This window comes from Leucoraja erinacea, chromosome 3 (assembly GCF_028641065.1).
Source record: "Leucoraja erinacea ecotype New England chromosome 3, Leri_hhj_1, whole genome shotgun sequence".
In the NCBI taxonomy this organism is placed as follows: Eukaryota; Metazoa; Chordata; class Chondrichthyes; order Rajiformes; family Rajidae; genus Leucoraja; species Leucoraja erinaceus.
The window spans coordinates 15,675,007-15,693,249 of NC_073379.1; the positions used below are offsets into that span (position 1 = coordinate 15,675,007).

General features: G+C 40.9%; 1 protein-coding gene across 1 annotated transcript in view; it reads right to left on the minus strand.

Annotated features, from left to right (window-relative positions):
* Nucleotides 1–1,083: 1,083 nt before the first annotated feature.
* The window catches only part of mccc2 (methylcrotonyl-CoA carboxylase subunit 2), a 74,708-nt gene continuing 57,548 nt past the window's right edge, over nucleotides 1,084–18,243 (minus strand). The window contains exons 13-17 of the mRNA XM_055632179.1: nucleotides 14,244–14,310; nucleotides 13,332–13,488; nucleotides 11,251–11,365; nucleotides 8,126–8,211; nucleotides 1,084–1,259 (exon numbers count right to left, since the gene is read on the minus strand). Coding sequence (XP_055488154.1) covers nucleotides 1,142–1,259; nucleotides 8,126–8,211; nucleotides 11,251–11,365; nucleotides 13,332–13,488; nucleotides 14,244–14,310 — 543 coding nt within the window. The 3' untranslated portion in view covers nucleotides 1,084–1,141. The remainder of the gene's footprint in view (nucleotides 1,260–8,125; nucleotides 8,212–11,250; nucleotides 11,366–13,331; nucleotides 13,489–14,243; nucleotides 14,311–18,243) is intronic.

Here is an 18,243-nt window from a genome sequence, read left to right on the forward strand (position 1 = left end):
CCTGAACATTCTAGTTTTGTCCCGCCCCCTCCGAACATCAGTCTGAAGAAGGGTCTCGACCCGAAACGTCACCCATTCCTTCCCTCCAGAGATGCTGCCTATCCCGCTGAGTTACTCCAGCATTTTGTGTCTACCTTTGATTTAAACCAACATCTGCAGTTCTTTCTTACACAGTATGGATTTTAATCTAGCCTGTGATAAAGAGATACAGTCTCCATTGAACTTTTTGTAATGTGAACATGATAATCATTAAAAATTCTTCCTATAATCAAATTGCTATTATGTTGTAAAATCAGCAAAGGCCAAAATCACACAGGTTGACAGCCCAAATATTACTCAGTGGGAGTGGGCGATTAATAAACTACACTGATCATGCCAATCTCATAAATCATGAGGACAGATAAACTGAGTAGTTAGGAGTTAGTGCGTGCTTATTTTCTTGCCATTAGCTGATTGACAAACGTATAGTAGATATCATAAATCAGATGAATAAACTTTTATAAATGGCAGTTAAATGTCAGAATACCACAGACTCCATCTAGACTGAGATCGATGAGTACATAGATGCCTATCATTGTTATGTCCATATCTGAATGATCTTAGCTTGGCATAGTTATTGGCCAAAATAATACACCACATATTACATAGAAGCATAGAAAATAGGTGCAGGAGTAGGCCATTCGGCCCTTCGAGCCTGCACCGCCATTCAATATGATCATAGCTGATCATCCAACTCAGTATCCTGTACCTGCCTTCACTCCATACCCCCTGATCCCTTTAGCCACAAGGGCCACATCTGACTCCCTCTTAAATATAGCCAATGAACTGGCCTCGACTACCTTCTGTGGCAGAGAATTCCAGAGATTTACCACTCTCTGTGTGAAAAATGTTTTTCTCATCTCGGTCCTAAAGGATTTCCCCTTTATCCTTAAACTGTGACCCTTTGTCCTGGACTTCCCCAACATCAGGAACAATCCTCATATTGATGCATTTAAAAGCAATTCTCAAGTTCTAAACAAGTCAAACAATATTGGAAGTGTAACTTTTATTACGCAAAAAGTGACAGCATTTTTTTATTGTTACTACTCCTGCCACGGTTGAAATTTGGGTAATGTTCTATCTCATAAATAAATGCCAGTCTTCACATCCTGAAGATTCCAAACTTTGTTTGCTTTGTGGGTGCATTGAGGGCAGCACTAAGGCTTAGACCCAACACCATCCTTGTGTCAGCAGGGTCAATTATGCCGTCGTCCCACAGTCTAAAACACAAATAACATAATTTCAGTCGGTAAGAATTAAAGTACAATTAAATAGTAAATTAAATACAATTAAATAAAGTACAGTTACAAGTCTGAAGAAAGGTCTCGACACGAAACGTCACCCATTCCTTCTTTCTGCAGATGCTGCCTGTCCTGCTGAGTGTGGCCAGAGTGGTGTATGTCTCGATTATAACCTACCCATCACTGCCTCCAGTACATCGTCCAGATCAATGGAACTGCTGTACCTCGATTCATTTATTTACGCAGCCATAGTCTGAGAAGCTCCAAAAATGGCGGTTCTCACCTAGCTGTTTGCTTGGTGAGAACGGGAACTTGGGTGGGGGAGGGATGGAGAGGGAGTGCAGGGGTTACTTGAATTTAGAGAAATCAATATTCATACCAAAGATAGACACAAAATGCTCGAGTAACTCAGCGGGACAGGCAGCATCTCTGGAGAGAAGGAATGGGTGACATTTCAGGTCAAGATACCCAAGCTGCCCAAGCGAAATATGCGATGTTGTTCCTCCAATTTGCAATTAGCCCCACTTGTCAATGGAAGAGGCATAGTTCAGAAAGGACAGTGTGGGAATGGGATGGGGAATTAAAGTGCTTGCCAACCGGGAGATCAGGTAAGTCCAGGCGGACTGAACGAAGGTGATCAGCGAAATGTTCGACCATTCCACCCTCGTTAGACCTCATTTGGACTACGCAGTTGCAGCATGGGACCCATACACAAATAAGAACATTTCTTCCATCGAACGTGTCCAAAGACAGGCAGCTCGATTTGTTACTAACATCTATGAGAGAGAAGCGACTGTCACCAAACTTCTGAATTCTCTGGGGTGGAACCCACTCCAAGACAGACGTGAAGCTCACCATTTGACCTGTTTTTACAAAATGTTAAATGGTCAGCTCGACATAGATTACAAGACCTACACCAAACCCAAACCAATTAGGAGCAGACGAGGGCATTCGATCCAATTTGTGATCCCAGCTACAAAGACAGATGTATACAGCAATTTGTTCTTCCCCCGCACAATTAAAGCATGGAATAATCTCCACCCAACTATAGTTACCCAACCAGATGCAACTACATTTAAAGTAGCTCTTTCTTCCCAATAACCCTTTCAGGCTTAAGTCCTCCCTCCACCAGCTCCAGTTTAAATTCCATTTGGAATATTTTGCAGGACCAAGAAACCAAGAAACCAAAAAATGGATACAGTAGATGCGATTGGAGAAGGAGCGTGTGAACCTCTGTCTAACTTGAAAGGACTAGAGTCGAGGGAGGAGGTACAGGGACAAATATTTAGAACCTCAAGCCAATCTGTAGATGCTATCACCAAGCTGTGTAAAGCTATCAAAGAGAGGGGCAAGGAAAGATTACTCCAGCACATTGGGCCATTTATTTGTAAACCAGCATCTGCAGTTCCTAGTTTCTACGTTAATTTAGATAAGTAGCATTGAGCATGACCCATACTGGCCCATTTTACAAATGCACACATTCCATTATTACTCCATATAGCCTTTACAGCTGCCAAATATATCAAAATCCATCATGAATAGAGTTAACACCACTATTGCGTAAGTAATGAGTCACACAAATGTCATTTGAAAATCTATTCCCAATTGTAACTAAGTAAATGACCGCAGGTGGTGAAAATAAATTAGTCTGGCATTTTGCAAAATAATTAAGGGGAAAACTGCACAAATACACAAAGTAATGTTTTAAGGATTAAATAATGATTCAATACAAATCATATACTATGAAAGCAACTGGATCCTGAAACTCTGCTAGATTTCTATCCACTCTCTTTAAATGCAGGAACCCTCGTATTATGACCAATCTGACACAGAAATTCACCTTTACGGAATTCACATATCACTACCCAAAAATTTGCTTTACAGAATAGTTTATGTGAATGAAGTAAATAATTAAACACAACTTTTTTTTCCCAGATTGCAGTTCTGGACTCGTGCGCATTTAAAACAGCATCAGATTATGGAAAATCACGACACTTATCATTTTTTACCTTCACTGTTTTTACATAGCAATATAAAAATGTCAGAAATAAATGGTCATTAACATCACTTGATTCATGTATTCTTTCCAAGGCATATTACATTGTAGTTAAAAGTGTGTTTAGACAATAGACCATAGACAATAGGTGCAGGGGTAGGCCATTCAGCACTTTGAGCCAGCACCGCCATTCACTGCGATCATGGCTGATCATCCTTTCTTCCTCTTCGCATTCTCTATCATTGGGTATATTTAATGCGGAGGTTGATAGGTTCTTGATTAGTAAGGACAGCAAAGGTTATGGGGAGAAGACAGGAGAATGGGGCTGAGAGGGAAAAATAGATCAAATGGCGGAGCAGACTCGATGGGCTGAATAGCCTAATTTTGCTCCGACATCTTATGAATTTTGTAACCTCAAGTAACCTCAGCTGCTCCTTGAGGTACCAAGTTCTAAGCGGAAGCTCAGAGGGGATAGAGCCTTTTCTGTTGCTGCCCCGGCACTCTGGAACACCTTGCCGCTGCAGTTCAGACAGGCCCCTTCACTGTCCATCTTTAAATCCTCCCTAAAAACTCACTTTTATTCACTGGCTTTCGACACTGGCTGAGACATTGTTCCTGTTTTTAGTGCTTTTAATGTCTTTTAATTTTTACTGTTTTTATAGTCCTGTCGTCTTAATGGTTTTAGTAGTTTGTAATAACTTTTTGTTGACTTCCCATGTACAGCACTTTGTGGTAACTGATGTTGTCTAAAAGCGCTTTATAAATAAAGTTATTATTATTATTATTATTATTATTAAGAGATATTTTGACGTATCTCTGCCCTCAGAGCCAGTGTGGCTGCAGACTTCCTCTAGTTCTGCATCTGCTTATCGTCACCATTCCTATTCTTCCTATTCCTCCGGTTCCTATTCCTCTGCATTCATGCAGCAATGTATTTCTTCATCTGAACCTTCCCGTTACCCAAACCACACTCCAATACAATGAACATAGAATATAGAACCCTGCTGTTGCTCCAACTAATTGTTTCAATTCCTCTACTTCATAATCCGCACATTTCATTTTGACAGGCAAACATTTATTGGCTATCCTAAAGGGTACAGTTTAATTTAGTTTAGAGATACAACACAGAAACAGGGCCTTAGGCCCAGCAAGCGACCCCCACACATTAACACTATCCTACACACAATGGGGACAATTACACCAAGCCAATGAACCTACAAACCTGTATGTCTTTGGAGTGTGGGTGGAAACCGAAGATCTCAGAGAAAATCCACGCAGTCAAGGGGAAACCATACAAACTTCGTACAGACAGCACCCATAGTCGGGATCAAACCCAGGTCTTCGGTGCTGCAAGCGCTGTAAGGCAGCAACTCTACCACTGCGCCACCGTGCCGCCCCATTGGGTTCGCCAAGCCATTTCAGAGGGTATGCATTGCTGTCGATCTGGAGTCTCATCCAGACCAAGATTATATCTTAATCTTGGTCTGAAGAAGGGTCTCGACCCAAAACTTCACCCTTTCCTTCTAACCAGAGATGAGTCAAGAGTGTTTTATTGTCATATGTCCCAGATAGGACAATGAAATTCTTGTTTGGGGGCTACAGCACAACAGAATATGTAAACATAGTACATAACGGAAGAAAAAAGCTGCCTGTCCCGCTGAGTTACTCCCGCTGAAATTAAATTCACGTCAGGAGTTATAGTAATAGTAAAGTAAATATTTAAACTGCAAACTGGATGTAATGTAATATGATATTACATGGAAACTATTTCCAATCTGACTCAGTTCCGTCACAGAGATGTTTCAGGATAAACATCGAGGGTTGATAGACCATTGAAAGAAGGAAATACATCAGTGACCCTTGAGTACTCGGTTGGAGAAAAATGCAATAATAATTAATGGCAACTTTGGGTTTTAGAAGCCTAAACATTATGGATGAAGGGAAACCTCTTAGAAGTAAGATGCAGCAATTTTTCTGAGGTTCGAAATTTATAATAGAATAATTCAATTTTAAGTGTGATAAATTAAATAATTTGTAAAATTTGACCTATTATATTATTAATTGTGCACTGCATGTTTAAAAATCCTCTTTTATTCTTGTTCTTCCCATCACATATTCAACTTGAATCCCACCAAAGATAGAAGAGGGTCCCAACCCGAAACATCACCTAACTACGTTCTCCCGAGTTGTTTGTTTGACCTGCACAGTGATTTGATTATTTTTCCATGTTAGGAAGGATAAATGGTAGGATAAATAAAAGGATAAAGAGAGGGTGGGGACATCCGGGGGGAGAGGGGGAAGAAAGTGGGGGGGGGAGAGAGGGGGAGGGGCAGAGCAGAGAGGAGGGGGGGGCAGAGAGAGAGAAGGCGGACTTGAACTTGTCGAGCGGGGCGGACTCTGAGCGAGCGGGGCGGACGGCGAACGGGCTGGGCGGATGGCAGGCGGGTGGCGACCAAAGGATTGCGAGTTGGGGGGGGGGGTAACGTCACTCGCAGCGAGTGAAACACAGCGCAGGCCGCGTGCAGCAGACCCATTGTGACGCATCAGCGAGACCATCTCGTTTAGATTCAAAGTTATTTCAGATTTGTGAACATTTTGATTAATAACTCGAGAACAAATGCATGAAATTTTCAGAAAAGATGAGTCCACGAGATAAATCTCTACTGCATTGTGCAAAAATTTAGATTTGTCCTATGAGGCAAATCAGACCAATTCTTAAGGATTTGATCTCCCTTTATCGACTTACAAGCATATGGTGCAACATAACCTTTGAAACTAACTGTCAGAACCGGGTGAGGGGTGGGTAAAGATACATAGAAACAGAAAATAGGTGCAGGAGTAGGCCATTCAGCCCTTCGAGCCTGCTCCGCCATTCGATATGATCATGGCTGATCATATGAAGCAGGTATATTCCTTTCAATCTCTTTTATTTATTTTTTTCTTCTCTTCTTTTTCTTCTCTATTCTTTTCTTTGCTTACTTCATTTCACCTTCTTGCTTTCTTGTTTCCTCTCTCGGGCGTTACAGCTCTTTCTTTCAGGGTTCTTTCTTTTTTCACTATTTCACGAAATAACAAATCAATACTTCATATGATAGTCTCTCTCTCTCTCTGGCTTTTCTCACTTTTTATTTACTATTTAAATTTAAAATAAGAAGTTGTACATGAAATGTAATATGTTATTCATGTATTGTATTATCGTACTTTAATTTTAAAAAAAGGAATGTGTAAAAACGGTACCGTTAACGCGTCGTTTTTTTGAGATGTGATTATACACACACACACACACACACACACACACACACACACACACACACACACACACACACACACACACACACACACACACACACACACATCCAAGATCAGAGTTTTATAATTATAGAGATATGGATAATGTTAAATGGTACGAGAGCTAGGAATTCCACGCTATCTATTAGCAAGTCAAAGGACATGTACAAAATCTAACATTGTTATCTGTAGATTATTGTACAAAAGGAAAGGGACGCAGAAGGAGCATATTGGAAAGTATAGCTGAAGTATGCATGAGCAAGACTTAGTAAGAAATGGGTTTTATAGAGTCAGTCATTTTAGGACAATCACTTTTTAATTGAAGTTTCCAAATAAATTGGTGAACAGAACAATGTTTATTGTGCGAGGTTTTGTTTTCATGCAGACCTGTCTCACTGCAGATTTAATTAAAAACACCATTAGTGCCAGGAGTATAGAACTCCGGATCAATTACTCACAGTGGTATATTGGGTAACTGTCAACTAAAATCAAATTCCTCCTACAGGAAATAAACCTTTAGCAATAACTTTGGACAGAATGAATTATTCAGTCTAAATCGTGGGGATGTAACAAATTATTTTCTTTGCAGAAAAGAAACTGTCAAAGCACTTTGGTCTGCTGTCACTGTTACATGGGATCCTATCCTTTTTCTTATTTACATGTTACGCCTTAGCAACGTCATCCTGAAACATATTGTCAATTTGTACAAATACACTGTGCAGGGATCGCTAGTCGGTGCGGACTCGGTAAGCCAAAGGGCCTATTTCCTCACTGTATCTCTAAACTAAACACAAATTCTGGCTGACCAACATCTTCTTCCACAAATCTAGTGTCCAAATGCTATTTTAACATCCATGAGTATTAATTAATTGTAACTAAATACTGAAAAGAACAAAGCTATTGCCTGCAAACCCTGCCACTGCTGTGTTCCTTGGTCACCTACACCACATGTGTGAGGTTTAACCAGAGTGTAAAAAAATATATAGAATACTGCAAGTGTCATCTTTCGGTTTGGGCCAAATGATGCAAAACTTCACATTTGTCCAAAGGCTTACTGTTGTGTACTAAGAATTATTGTTCCCTAATCAATCAAACATAATTGAAACATGGGCCCTTATGGTTGTGTCATCATTTAATAATATCAAGACCTCTCCTGTATCTCATCCATTTTCCTGCCCAGTCCTCAAATCCCTCAGTTCCTGTCATGCCAAAAAATTGAATCAATCTCAATCTTGTACATACCCAAAGATGAAGCATTCACAGTGCTGTGTTGTAGAAAATACTAAAGATTTACAAACTTTGCAGTAGAGTAATTTCTCCAACCTCTGCTCCAGATAGTCTTCACCTTACACCCTTTGCTGGGAGCCATAAGATCAGTTTTATACAGAGCCCTCATGTGAGAGTAATTAGACATCAATGACAATTCTGATGTATAGTAACTATCAACCGCAAGAAGAAGAAATAACAGCAGATTATCATGAGGAATAGTTGATGGGGAGCTCTCATTTTATCAGGTACCTTTAAAGCGCAGAATCCTGGAACTCATTTATTTTTATTTTACCTGGCACTGGAGTAGTAAGGGTTGCCTTCTTCTTCAAACCTCCTAATGATTGGTTCCTTTAGAGCTGCCTCGTCTTCTGCAGAGAACTACAAAAACAATACATATTGAAACAACCTGCATTTTATGAGATTTCCGACCTTTGCAAATTTTTGATTTACATTTTATGCAGTAACGTTTCTGCCTCGATGAAACAATATGGACAGAACTGGCAATGCCAGCATTTTTGCCCAGTTCAGTGTAGTTTATTATTGTCACGTGTACTGAGGTACAGTGAAAAGCTTTTGTTGCATGCTATCCAGTCAGCGGAAAGACAATACACGATTACAATCTAACCATTCACAGTGTACTGATACATGATAAGGGAATAACATTTAGTGCAAGATAAAGCAAGTAAAGTCCGATGAAAGATAGTCCGAGGGTCGCCAATAAGGTAGATAGTTTTTCAGGACTGCTCTCTGGTTGTGGTAGTTGCCTGATAACAGCTGAGAAGAAACGGTCTCTGAATCTGGAGGTGTGCATTTTCACACTTCTATACCTATTGCCCGATGGGAGAGGGGAGAAGAGCAAGTGGCCAGGGTGCGACTCGTCCTTGATTATGCTGCTGCCCTTGCTGAGGCAGCGTGAGGTATAAATGGAGTCAATAGAAGGGAGGTTGGTTTGTGTGATGATCTGGGCTGTGTCCACAATTCGCTACAATTTATTGCCGTCTTGGATGGAGGTCTTCCCAAACCAAGCTGCGATGCATCCTGTTAAAATGTTTTCTACCCATGCCTAACTGGGGTACTAATAGACTGCTGACAGTTTTCCTTGCCCTTGAAGGGATGAAGTCCCAGCATCAATGAAAAAATGGCGTGTCTGAAGAAGGGTCCCGACCCGAAACGACTCCCACACTATTTCTCCAGAGATGCTGCTTAATTCGCTGAGTTACTCCAACACTTATGTCTATCAATGAAAAAATGGCAATGTATTTCCAAATGTGAATAATTTGCATTTTGGTGGCAGAAGTAATAGTTTGGGAAACATTGACAGAGTAGCCTACACATGTAACTTTGTTTGTGGTAGACATTTCAAATATACTGCATCAGAGTTTACTTTAGTTTAGGAATACAGTGCAGAAACAGGGCCTCAGCGCAGAAACTGGCCCTTCAGCCCACTGAGTCCATGCCTACCAGCAATTCCCACACACCAACGCAATCCTACACACACTAAGGACAATTTACAGTTGTACCAAGCCAGTTAACCTAAAAATCTGTACGTCTTTGGAGTGTAGGAGGAAACCAGAGAAAACCCATGCAGGTCAAGGGGAGAACGTACAAACTTCGTACAGACAAGCATCCGTAGTCAGGGTCGAGCCCGGGTCTCTGGCGCTGTAAGGCAGCAACTCTACCACTGCGCCATGGTGACGCCCCAGTTGGAAGAAAAAAAATCTATAGTAAGTTTGATCAGGTGCCAATCAACTAGGTTGCTTAGTAAAAATGAGTGCTGAGTGGCACACACCCAGGCAGCGTTCAATCACAATCCTGACTTGTGTCTCGCAGAGGTTGGAAAGGCTTTGGGGTGTCACCAGGTGAATCACTTATGGCCTTAGAATCATATAGCACAGAAACAGGCCTTTTGGCTCAACTCCTCCATGCTGATCAAGATGCCCCATTCAAGCTAGTACCATTTGCCCGCTCTTGGCCCATATCCTTTAAAAATTTCCTTGCTGCAAAGATGCCGAGTCTATGATTTGATCTCATAGCCACGTTATTAATGTAGATAGTGCGGGTAAACTTTGGTCAATGATAATCCCCAAGGCTTTGATAACCGAAACTTGGCTACGCTAATCCCACTGAATGTCAAGACGAGGGGAATTGAAAGGTCGTGTTCTGATGTTCTGCAAGAATTAAGGTCATTGATGAAGCAGTGGAAGTGTTAAGGACTAGAAGCTCCAGGGAATTCCTGCAATCATGTTCTGTGGTTAAGAGGACACAACTTCCTTCCTTTAAACAATATAGGACTTTTATAGGACAAAAAAAATACTAGGTCAATAAGATTGGGGATTTTAATTGGTCAAGAGTCATCAAGAGTATTTCATTGTCATATGTCCCGAAACAGAACAATTAAATTCTTAAATGAAGCAGTACACCAGCTATATAAACATACTCTGTAAACACAAGCAAGCTCTGTCAACTCTGAAAAAAAAATCAGTGTATATACGGATACAGTATATTCATATATACACACCTGCACACACATATTTGTGTGTGTGTGCGCGCATTATATATTAAAAAAACAGACATTATTAATGCAGAGACAAAAAATAGTACTCCCAAGTTTATGTAATTCACAGCTTATTTGGAGGCTATAATGTTTCATAGCCTGGTGGTTGTAGGGAAGAAGCTGCTCTTGAACCTGGACATTAGTTTTCAGGCACCTAAACCTTCTTCCTGATGGCAGGAGTGAAATATAGGGCAGTCAGGGTGATGTGGTTGTCTGATGATGCTTGCTGCCTTTTTTGAGGCAGCAACTCTTGTAGATCCCTTTGATGGTGGGGAGGTCAGTACCTGTGATGGACTGGGCAGTGTTCACCACTTTTCGCAATATTCTTTGTTCCTGTGTGCTTGAGTTGCCGAACCAGTCCGTGATGTTTAAGAAGCAATTAGATGGGTACATGGGTAGAACAGGTTTAGAGGGATATATGGGCCAAACACAGGCAGGTCGGACTAGTAAAAATGAGGCATGTTGTTAGGTGTGGGCAAGTTGGGCATAAGGGCCTGTTTCCACGCTGTATGACTCAATGATATGGGAAAAGAGCAACTGGTTACAAACTATATTAAAATCCGATAACTATAGATTTTTCATTTTGGGCAAAATATGCAAACAACTTTGGAGAAATTACAGCCAATTAATATGTAAAACCAGACACATATCTAGAAACCAGCATATCTCTGTATGCAATGATTTTTTACAATTGCAGGTTTGGTTACCTAATATAATATTCTGTTGTTGTTGTGGATACAGTGTGGATTCGCCACATGTAAAAGTACAGCAAAGGATATGATGTTTTCTAGATCCATTACATGACATTTATGCCTCAACTATCCCAGTCGAATTATGTAAAATTATACCATATTCATACCCACCTCTTTTCCATCCCTTGCTTTTTGGTCTTTTGTAATTGTAGCTAAAACAGTAGCTGCTTGCTCACCCCCCATCACGGAGATGCGTGCATTGGGCCACATGTACAGGAACCTTGGGCTGACGGAAAAACAGAAAATTAAGCCATGTTGCCCTTTGAATCTGCCCCGCCATTCAATGTGATCATGGCTTACCATCCACATTCAGTGCCATTTCCAGCTTTCTCCCCATGTCCCTTGACTCCTCTAGCCTTTTCATTTTCAATAAAAGTTGATAAATAAATTCAGAGAAATACAACTTTCTCTCAAAAAGATAACCTCATGTTTCAAAAGGAATGATTCTTCCCAGAAGATATTCCACTGGAAGATGCAGAAATATACCCAAGCTGCCAGAGCTTCATTTGACGGGAGAAGGAATGAGTGACGTTTCGGGTCGAGACCTTCTTTGTCTCGGCCCGAAACGTCACTCATTCCTTCTCTCCAGAGATGCTGCCTGTCCCGTTGAGTTACTCCAGCATTTTGTGTCTACCTTCGATTTAAACCAGATTCTGCAGTTCTTTCCTACACAGACCTTCATTTGAGTTGGTTTAACTTGATCTTAGAAACTTAAAATATTTAAGACAAGCAAATATCAAATGGCCTTGTGTGCCCATTGACTACGACAGCCTAGTTTTTATTGATTTCATACATTGAATTCTAAAACGGACTTTTAAACTCTGAAACTGATAATTAGTTGCGTCATTTAGAATTTTGCATTTTCTTCTGAAACAGTGCCTGAGGAGGATGTATTTCCTCTTCAGTCTTGTGGATTCTGAGGTTAACTTAACCGCTGAAAGAAGAAAATCTCTTTTTGGTTACCATGCAGAATCCAATCACAGCTAAGTCTTAAATCTTTCCCCCCATCCTCCCCCCAAGTATTCTATTCATTGTTAGTCAATACTAACTGGAGGCTGGACCAATTTAATCCTTATGTAAAATGAAATAAATCTGCAGTTTTTGTGGTCAGTGTAACGTTTTGGATTTTATTGACGTGTTTTTTTAGGATCTCCAATATAACATTTCATAGCTATATCAATAAATACAATTTACTGATATGGCTAACCATGATTTAATTTACTTTTTAAGTTATCATAACAGTTCTAAGATTCTGCAATAAATGAATGAGATTACCATGAAGTCCCTAATGATAGATAAACCATTTAAAAAATATATTCAGCTTATCCTGAAACAGCCACCCATATTACTATCACTAAGTCCTATCACCGGTATTACTACACTAGCAATAACCTACACACTAGGGACAAGTAACAATTTTCACAAGTTCACAAGTTATAGGAGTAGAATTAGGCCATTCGGCCTATCGGGTTTACTCCGCCATTTAATCATGGTTGATATCTGCCTCCTAATCCCAGCTTTCTGCCTTTTCCTTTGACACCCACTCTAATCAAGAATTTGTCCATCTCTGCCTTAAAAAATATTCACTGACTTGGCCTCCACAGCCCTCTGTGGCAATGAGTTTCATAGATTAACTACCCTCTTCACCTCCTTTCTAATAGAGCGCCCTTTAATTCTGAGGTTATGACCTCTGGTCCTAGACTCTCCCACCATTTATTTTCTTTCATTGTTTCATTATTCTGCAAGTTTCTATGAGGTTCCCCCTCAACCTTCTAAACTCGAGCGAGTAGAGGCCAATGCTAACCCATTCATTCCTGGACACATAATGGTTCATCCGTGTGATAGCCACTCAAGGCATAAAACTTTCCCTCACAACCTCTCTCTTCATAACTTGATTTGTTCAGTCACGCTATATTTTTCACCATCTCCCTTTCTCACTTGCCCAATCCCCTTTCATTGTTGTTTTCATGGAGTTCATTGGTGTGTTTTAATATTCCTTTGATGGCCTTAATAGAGAGAGTAAACCTTTCAGACAATGTATAATAATTTGCCATTATATCTACAGTGGGTGCGGGCAAAACCTCCCCAGAAAGACCTACCTTGTCTTCCTTTGCCCGTCTTAACGTTCAACTAAAACAAACAGAATTCCACCCGGCAAATATGTTAGAGGTTCATGTAGTCCAACTACTTGCCTATATGCTCGACCACACATTCCGTAGTTTCCCGCCCCGTAGGAACCGCCGACAATGACAGTGATTTTGGGAACATTTGCACATGCGACGGCAGTCACCATTTTAGCCCCATCTTTAGCTATTCCGCCAGCTTCGTATTCTCTCCCGACCATGAAACCTTAAAAGACGAACAGCAATGATCAATTACATCACACTTAAGCTTCTACTTTCAGCCAATCTAACACACATTCTAAAGTAATCAAAGGAGAGAGTTACATAGGACAAAGGGCAGGTAATAAGATGTCTGCCAATACAATTCCTGGCCAGCATCTAATTATTTTGTTTTGCAGTCTGTCCTCTATAGTTTTCTTCACTTAAAAAGGTTCGTTCATTGAGCCTCAGTCAACGTGCATTTTATTTCACAGTGAGTGGAATCCAATTAAACCATGAAAAGGAAGCAAAAATATTTTTTGACCTATTGTGCGGGTACATAGTGCAAGCAATTAACGTTTCGTTTAGGTTAGATACAGTGCGGAAACAGGGCCTTCAGCCCACTGAGTCCACACCGGCCAGCTATCCCCGCACATTAACACTATCCAACACACAAGGGACAATTTTACATTTATGCTAAGTCAATTAGCCTACAAACCTGTACGTTTTTGGAGTGTGGGAGGAATCCAAAGATGTCGGAGAAAACCCACACAGATCACGGGGAGAACGTACAAAACAAGCACCCGGATCGAACCTGGTTCTCTGGTGCTGTAAGGCAGTAGCTCTACCCGTTTTTGTTAGTGTTGCACAGCTTTGCAATGTTGATGGGTGCTACCAACGTATCCAAAAGATGACAAATGAAAAGAATTTGGAGACATTTTCAATATATAGCTAAGCAATGAAAGAACGGATTAAATATGGACCTGTCCTTATTTTTCTCACCTGTAATGTTCTGTAGAAAAATGAGGGGGATATTCCTCTGACAGCAAAGTTCAATAAAATGGGTTCCCTGCAATTAAAAAGAACTTTGGCTCAGAATGTTATGTGCAAGATATTGTTTTTTTTATATTATAGGTCGTTTAAAAAAAATACAGATTGCAATAAATCAATCCTGATATCAGTCAACTTCCCATTTTATGTTATAATTGCTTGGGCAAAATAGCCTACAAAATCCTATTAGAGCAGAGGTTCAGTCTAACTAATTGATCCTCTCCAGTACTCTCAACGCAGGGCTTATAACCATATAACCATACAACAATTACAGCACAGAAACAGGCCATCTCGGTCCTTCCTAGGCTTGTTGCAACTCTGAAATCATACTAAAAACTACAAGTTTATTAAGCTGTTATTTCTCCCTGACATTTATCACTTTATTAAAGGCAAATAATAGACCATTGTCATATAGCTTCATATCACAAGGTACATTTTTCTAAGCTGTGGAGAACAATTGCAGAAAGTCAAAATATTGGTATTTGTGTCATAGCAGTAATTTTTTTATCCTACAGCTGGTTTTATGCTTCACAGAAGCTGCCTCACTCTCCTTCATCCCACCCTATTAAAATATAGTGCCATCTCTCTCTCCCTATGGTGGTTCTCTAATAACTCTTTGAATTAGTCTGTGGTACCAGCCTCTACTACTCCCTGGGATACAAATTTCTAACCTTGTAAAAAAGTTTCTTCTGAGTTCCAATCTGAATTTATTAGTGACAATTTTATAGGGCGTCTAGTTCGGGTATTCTTGCATGTGTAAATATAGTCTCTCTATCTGTCCATTCAACTCCTTTTGGCATTCAGTCAAGTTACACGTCAGTCTTCTCTTATTGGACCCTTCAATCTCCCCTGACTGATGTAGTTACTTGATTCTGAAAACATTTTCTGGACCTTCTCCATTACCATCATAACACTCACAAAATCCTTTGTGGAGGAAACTATTTCAAGATTTAATGAATCAAAGGTCTGTTGTAACATAGAATTAGTGTGAAGTAGTAGATTACTAATATAATTACTGTCTATAACATAGAAGAGATGAAACCAGGGTCCAGAACCAGGGGCCACAGTTTAAGAATAAGGAGTAAGCCATTTAGAACGGAGACGAGGAAACACTTTTTCTCACAGAGAGTGGTCAGTCTGTGGAATTCTCTGCCTCAGAGGGCGGCGGAGGCAGGTTCTCTGGATGCTTTCAAGAGAGAGCTAGATAGGGCTCTTAAAAATAACAGTCAGGGGATATGGGGAGAAGGCAGGAACAGGGTACTGATTGGGGATGATAAGCCATGATCACATTGAATGGCGGCGTTGGCTCGAAGGGCCGAATGTCTATTGTCTATTGAAACATTTTTTGTAAACCAGCTTCTGCAGTTCCTTGTTTCCACTCTGAATGGAAGATAATTCTTTACACACTAAACTGTTAATTCTATCTTGTATATTTTATTATTATTGCGGTTCCTTCAACCTCAAGGCACAAAAGATTGCAGATGCAACAATCTGGAGGAAAATCCAAACTGCTGGAGGAACTCAGAGTACCAGGCACTATCTGCGGGGCACAGGGGTGGTCGACCATTCATCAGGGTCTCAACCCTGCAGCGAATTGTGGACGCAGCCCAGATCATCACACAAACCAACCTCCCTTCTATTGACTCCATTTATACCTCACGCTGCCTCAGAAAGGCCAGCAGCAAAATCAAGGACGAGTCGCACCCTGGCCACTCCTTCTTCTCCCCTCTCCCATCAGGCAAAAGGTATAGAAGTGTGAAAACGCACACCACCAGACTCAAGGACAAGCTCTTCCCAGCTTCTTAAGCAACTGAATCATCCTACTACAACCAGAGAGCAGTTCTGAACTACTATCTATCTCTTTGATGACCCTCGGACTATCCTTGATCAGACTTTGGGTTCAAGAAGGAACTGCAGATGCTGGAAAATCGAAGGTACACAAAAATGATGGAGAAACTCGGGTTTTGGTTTTCGGCTCGAAACGTCACCTATTTCCTTCGCTCCATAAATGCTGCTGCACCCGCTGAGTTTCTCCAGCATTTTGGTGTACCTTGATCAGACTTTGTTGGCTTACCCTTGCACTAAACATTATTTCCTTGTCACGTATCTATACACTATAAATGGATCGATTGTAATCATGCATTGTCTTTCTGCTGACCGGATAGCACGCAACAAAAGCTTTTCACTGTACCTCGGTACACGTGACAATAAACTAAACTCCGGGTATCGACCATGGCTCTGTCTCCAGGGATGCTGCCTGGTCCGCTGAGTTTTTCCAGCAGATTCTCGTTTGTTCTTTCAAGTTATTCCGTTTAAAAAAAAAACTTTCAATGAAATGCCACGATTATGTGAACCAATGACGCCTGGTGACTAATACAGAATAAACGACAAAAGATGTATTGTAGCTGTTGAGTTTGTGAGCACTTACAGGCATAAGTAGCAAAAGGCTTTTATGAAAAATGAAGTTAGTTTACGTTGAATTGCTTCATGTCTGGCTCTATATTCCCTTGAGGTTGTCAACAATCCTGTCTCTTCAATATCTTCCCAAAAAGGCAATTCAAAGATGAACGAGTGAACGTTTGAAAGTGACTGTTGCCGTTTTAATACATTATAACCTCCTCTGCCTTGCTGAGCAGGAGAGATTTAATCCATTGTTTGTTTCAACAATATGGGAGAATAATAACATCGACATTTCCTAAACTCTTCATGGAGGCAGATTCTAAAGTAATTTCCAAGAAGAACTGAAAAAAAAAACTTGAATGGAAACGTGTAGGAAGGAACTGCACATGCTGTAGACATAAAATGCTGGAGTCACTCAGCAGCGCAGTCTGAAGAAGGGTCTCGGCCCAAAACGTCACCCATTCCTTCTCTCCTGAGATGCTGCCTGTCCCGCTGAGTTACTCCAGCTTTTTGTGTCTATCTTGAATGGAAAGATCTTCTGGACTTGGAAACAAAAACAGAATGCAGGTATGAAATGTCAGAAACATTCATTTATAATGCACAAATATTTATAGAGTAGATAGATCTAAATTGGAAACATTTCTTGTTACTTTCTTTGGGAAGTGGAAAGTACAATGCACAAGATACATTTTGGTCCAGTTTTTGTGGAATCATGCAGTAGGAGCTTCATCAGAATGTTCTGCATAAGCATCATCAATGTCTGGTCTCCTGCATTTTTAATTGAATTGAAAGATATAACATGGGAACAAGTCCTTTGGCCCACCGAGTCCACGGCAACCATCAATCACTCATTCACTCATTCTATGTTATTCCCTGGACATTATGCCCTTGTACCACTTAGGAAACCTGAACGGAAACCTCTGGAGACTTTGCTCCCCACCCAAAGTTTCCGTGCGGTTCCCGGAGGTTTTTGTCAGTCTCCCTACCTGCTTCCACTACCTACAACCTCCGGCAACCACCTGCAACCTCTGGGAACCGCACGGAAACCTTGGGTGGGGCGCAAAGTCTCCAGAGGTTTCCGTTCAGGTTTCCTGTGTGGGACAGGCCAATTATCCTGCAAACCCACACATTTCTGGGATGTGAAAGGAAACAAGAGCACCCGGAGAAAACCCACGCAGTTCCTGGATGAATACGCAGGCCCCACACAGACAGCACCCGAGGTCAGGATTGAGCCTGGATCTCTGGCTCTGTGAGGCAGCAGCTCTACCAGCTGCACCACCGTGCCACAGCTTGTTTTCCCAACTGTGCTCCAATATTGGATTCCACATGGAACTTGCAGTGGAGCGAGTAAGTGCTGCAGATCCTCAGCAATTTTTATACTGGACAATCTGCCTGAACAACATACGCTAGATTTGGTCTGATACAGGAACAACATATCCATGAACATGAACGTAGAAGAATGAGTGCAAAGGACTAAGACAAGTTCAAATGTTAATAATTTTTATTTAATAGGTAGATTTTAGTTTAGTTTAGAGATACAGCATGGAAACAG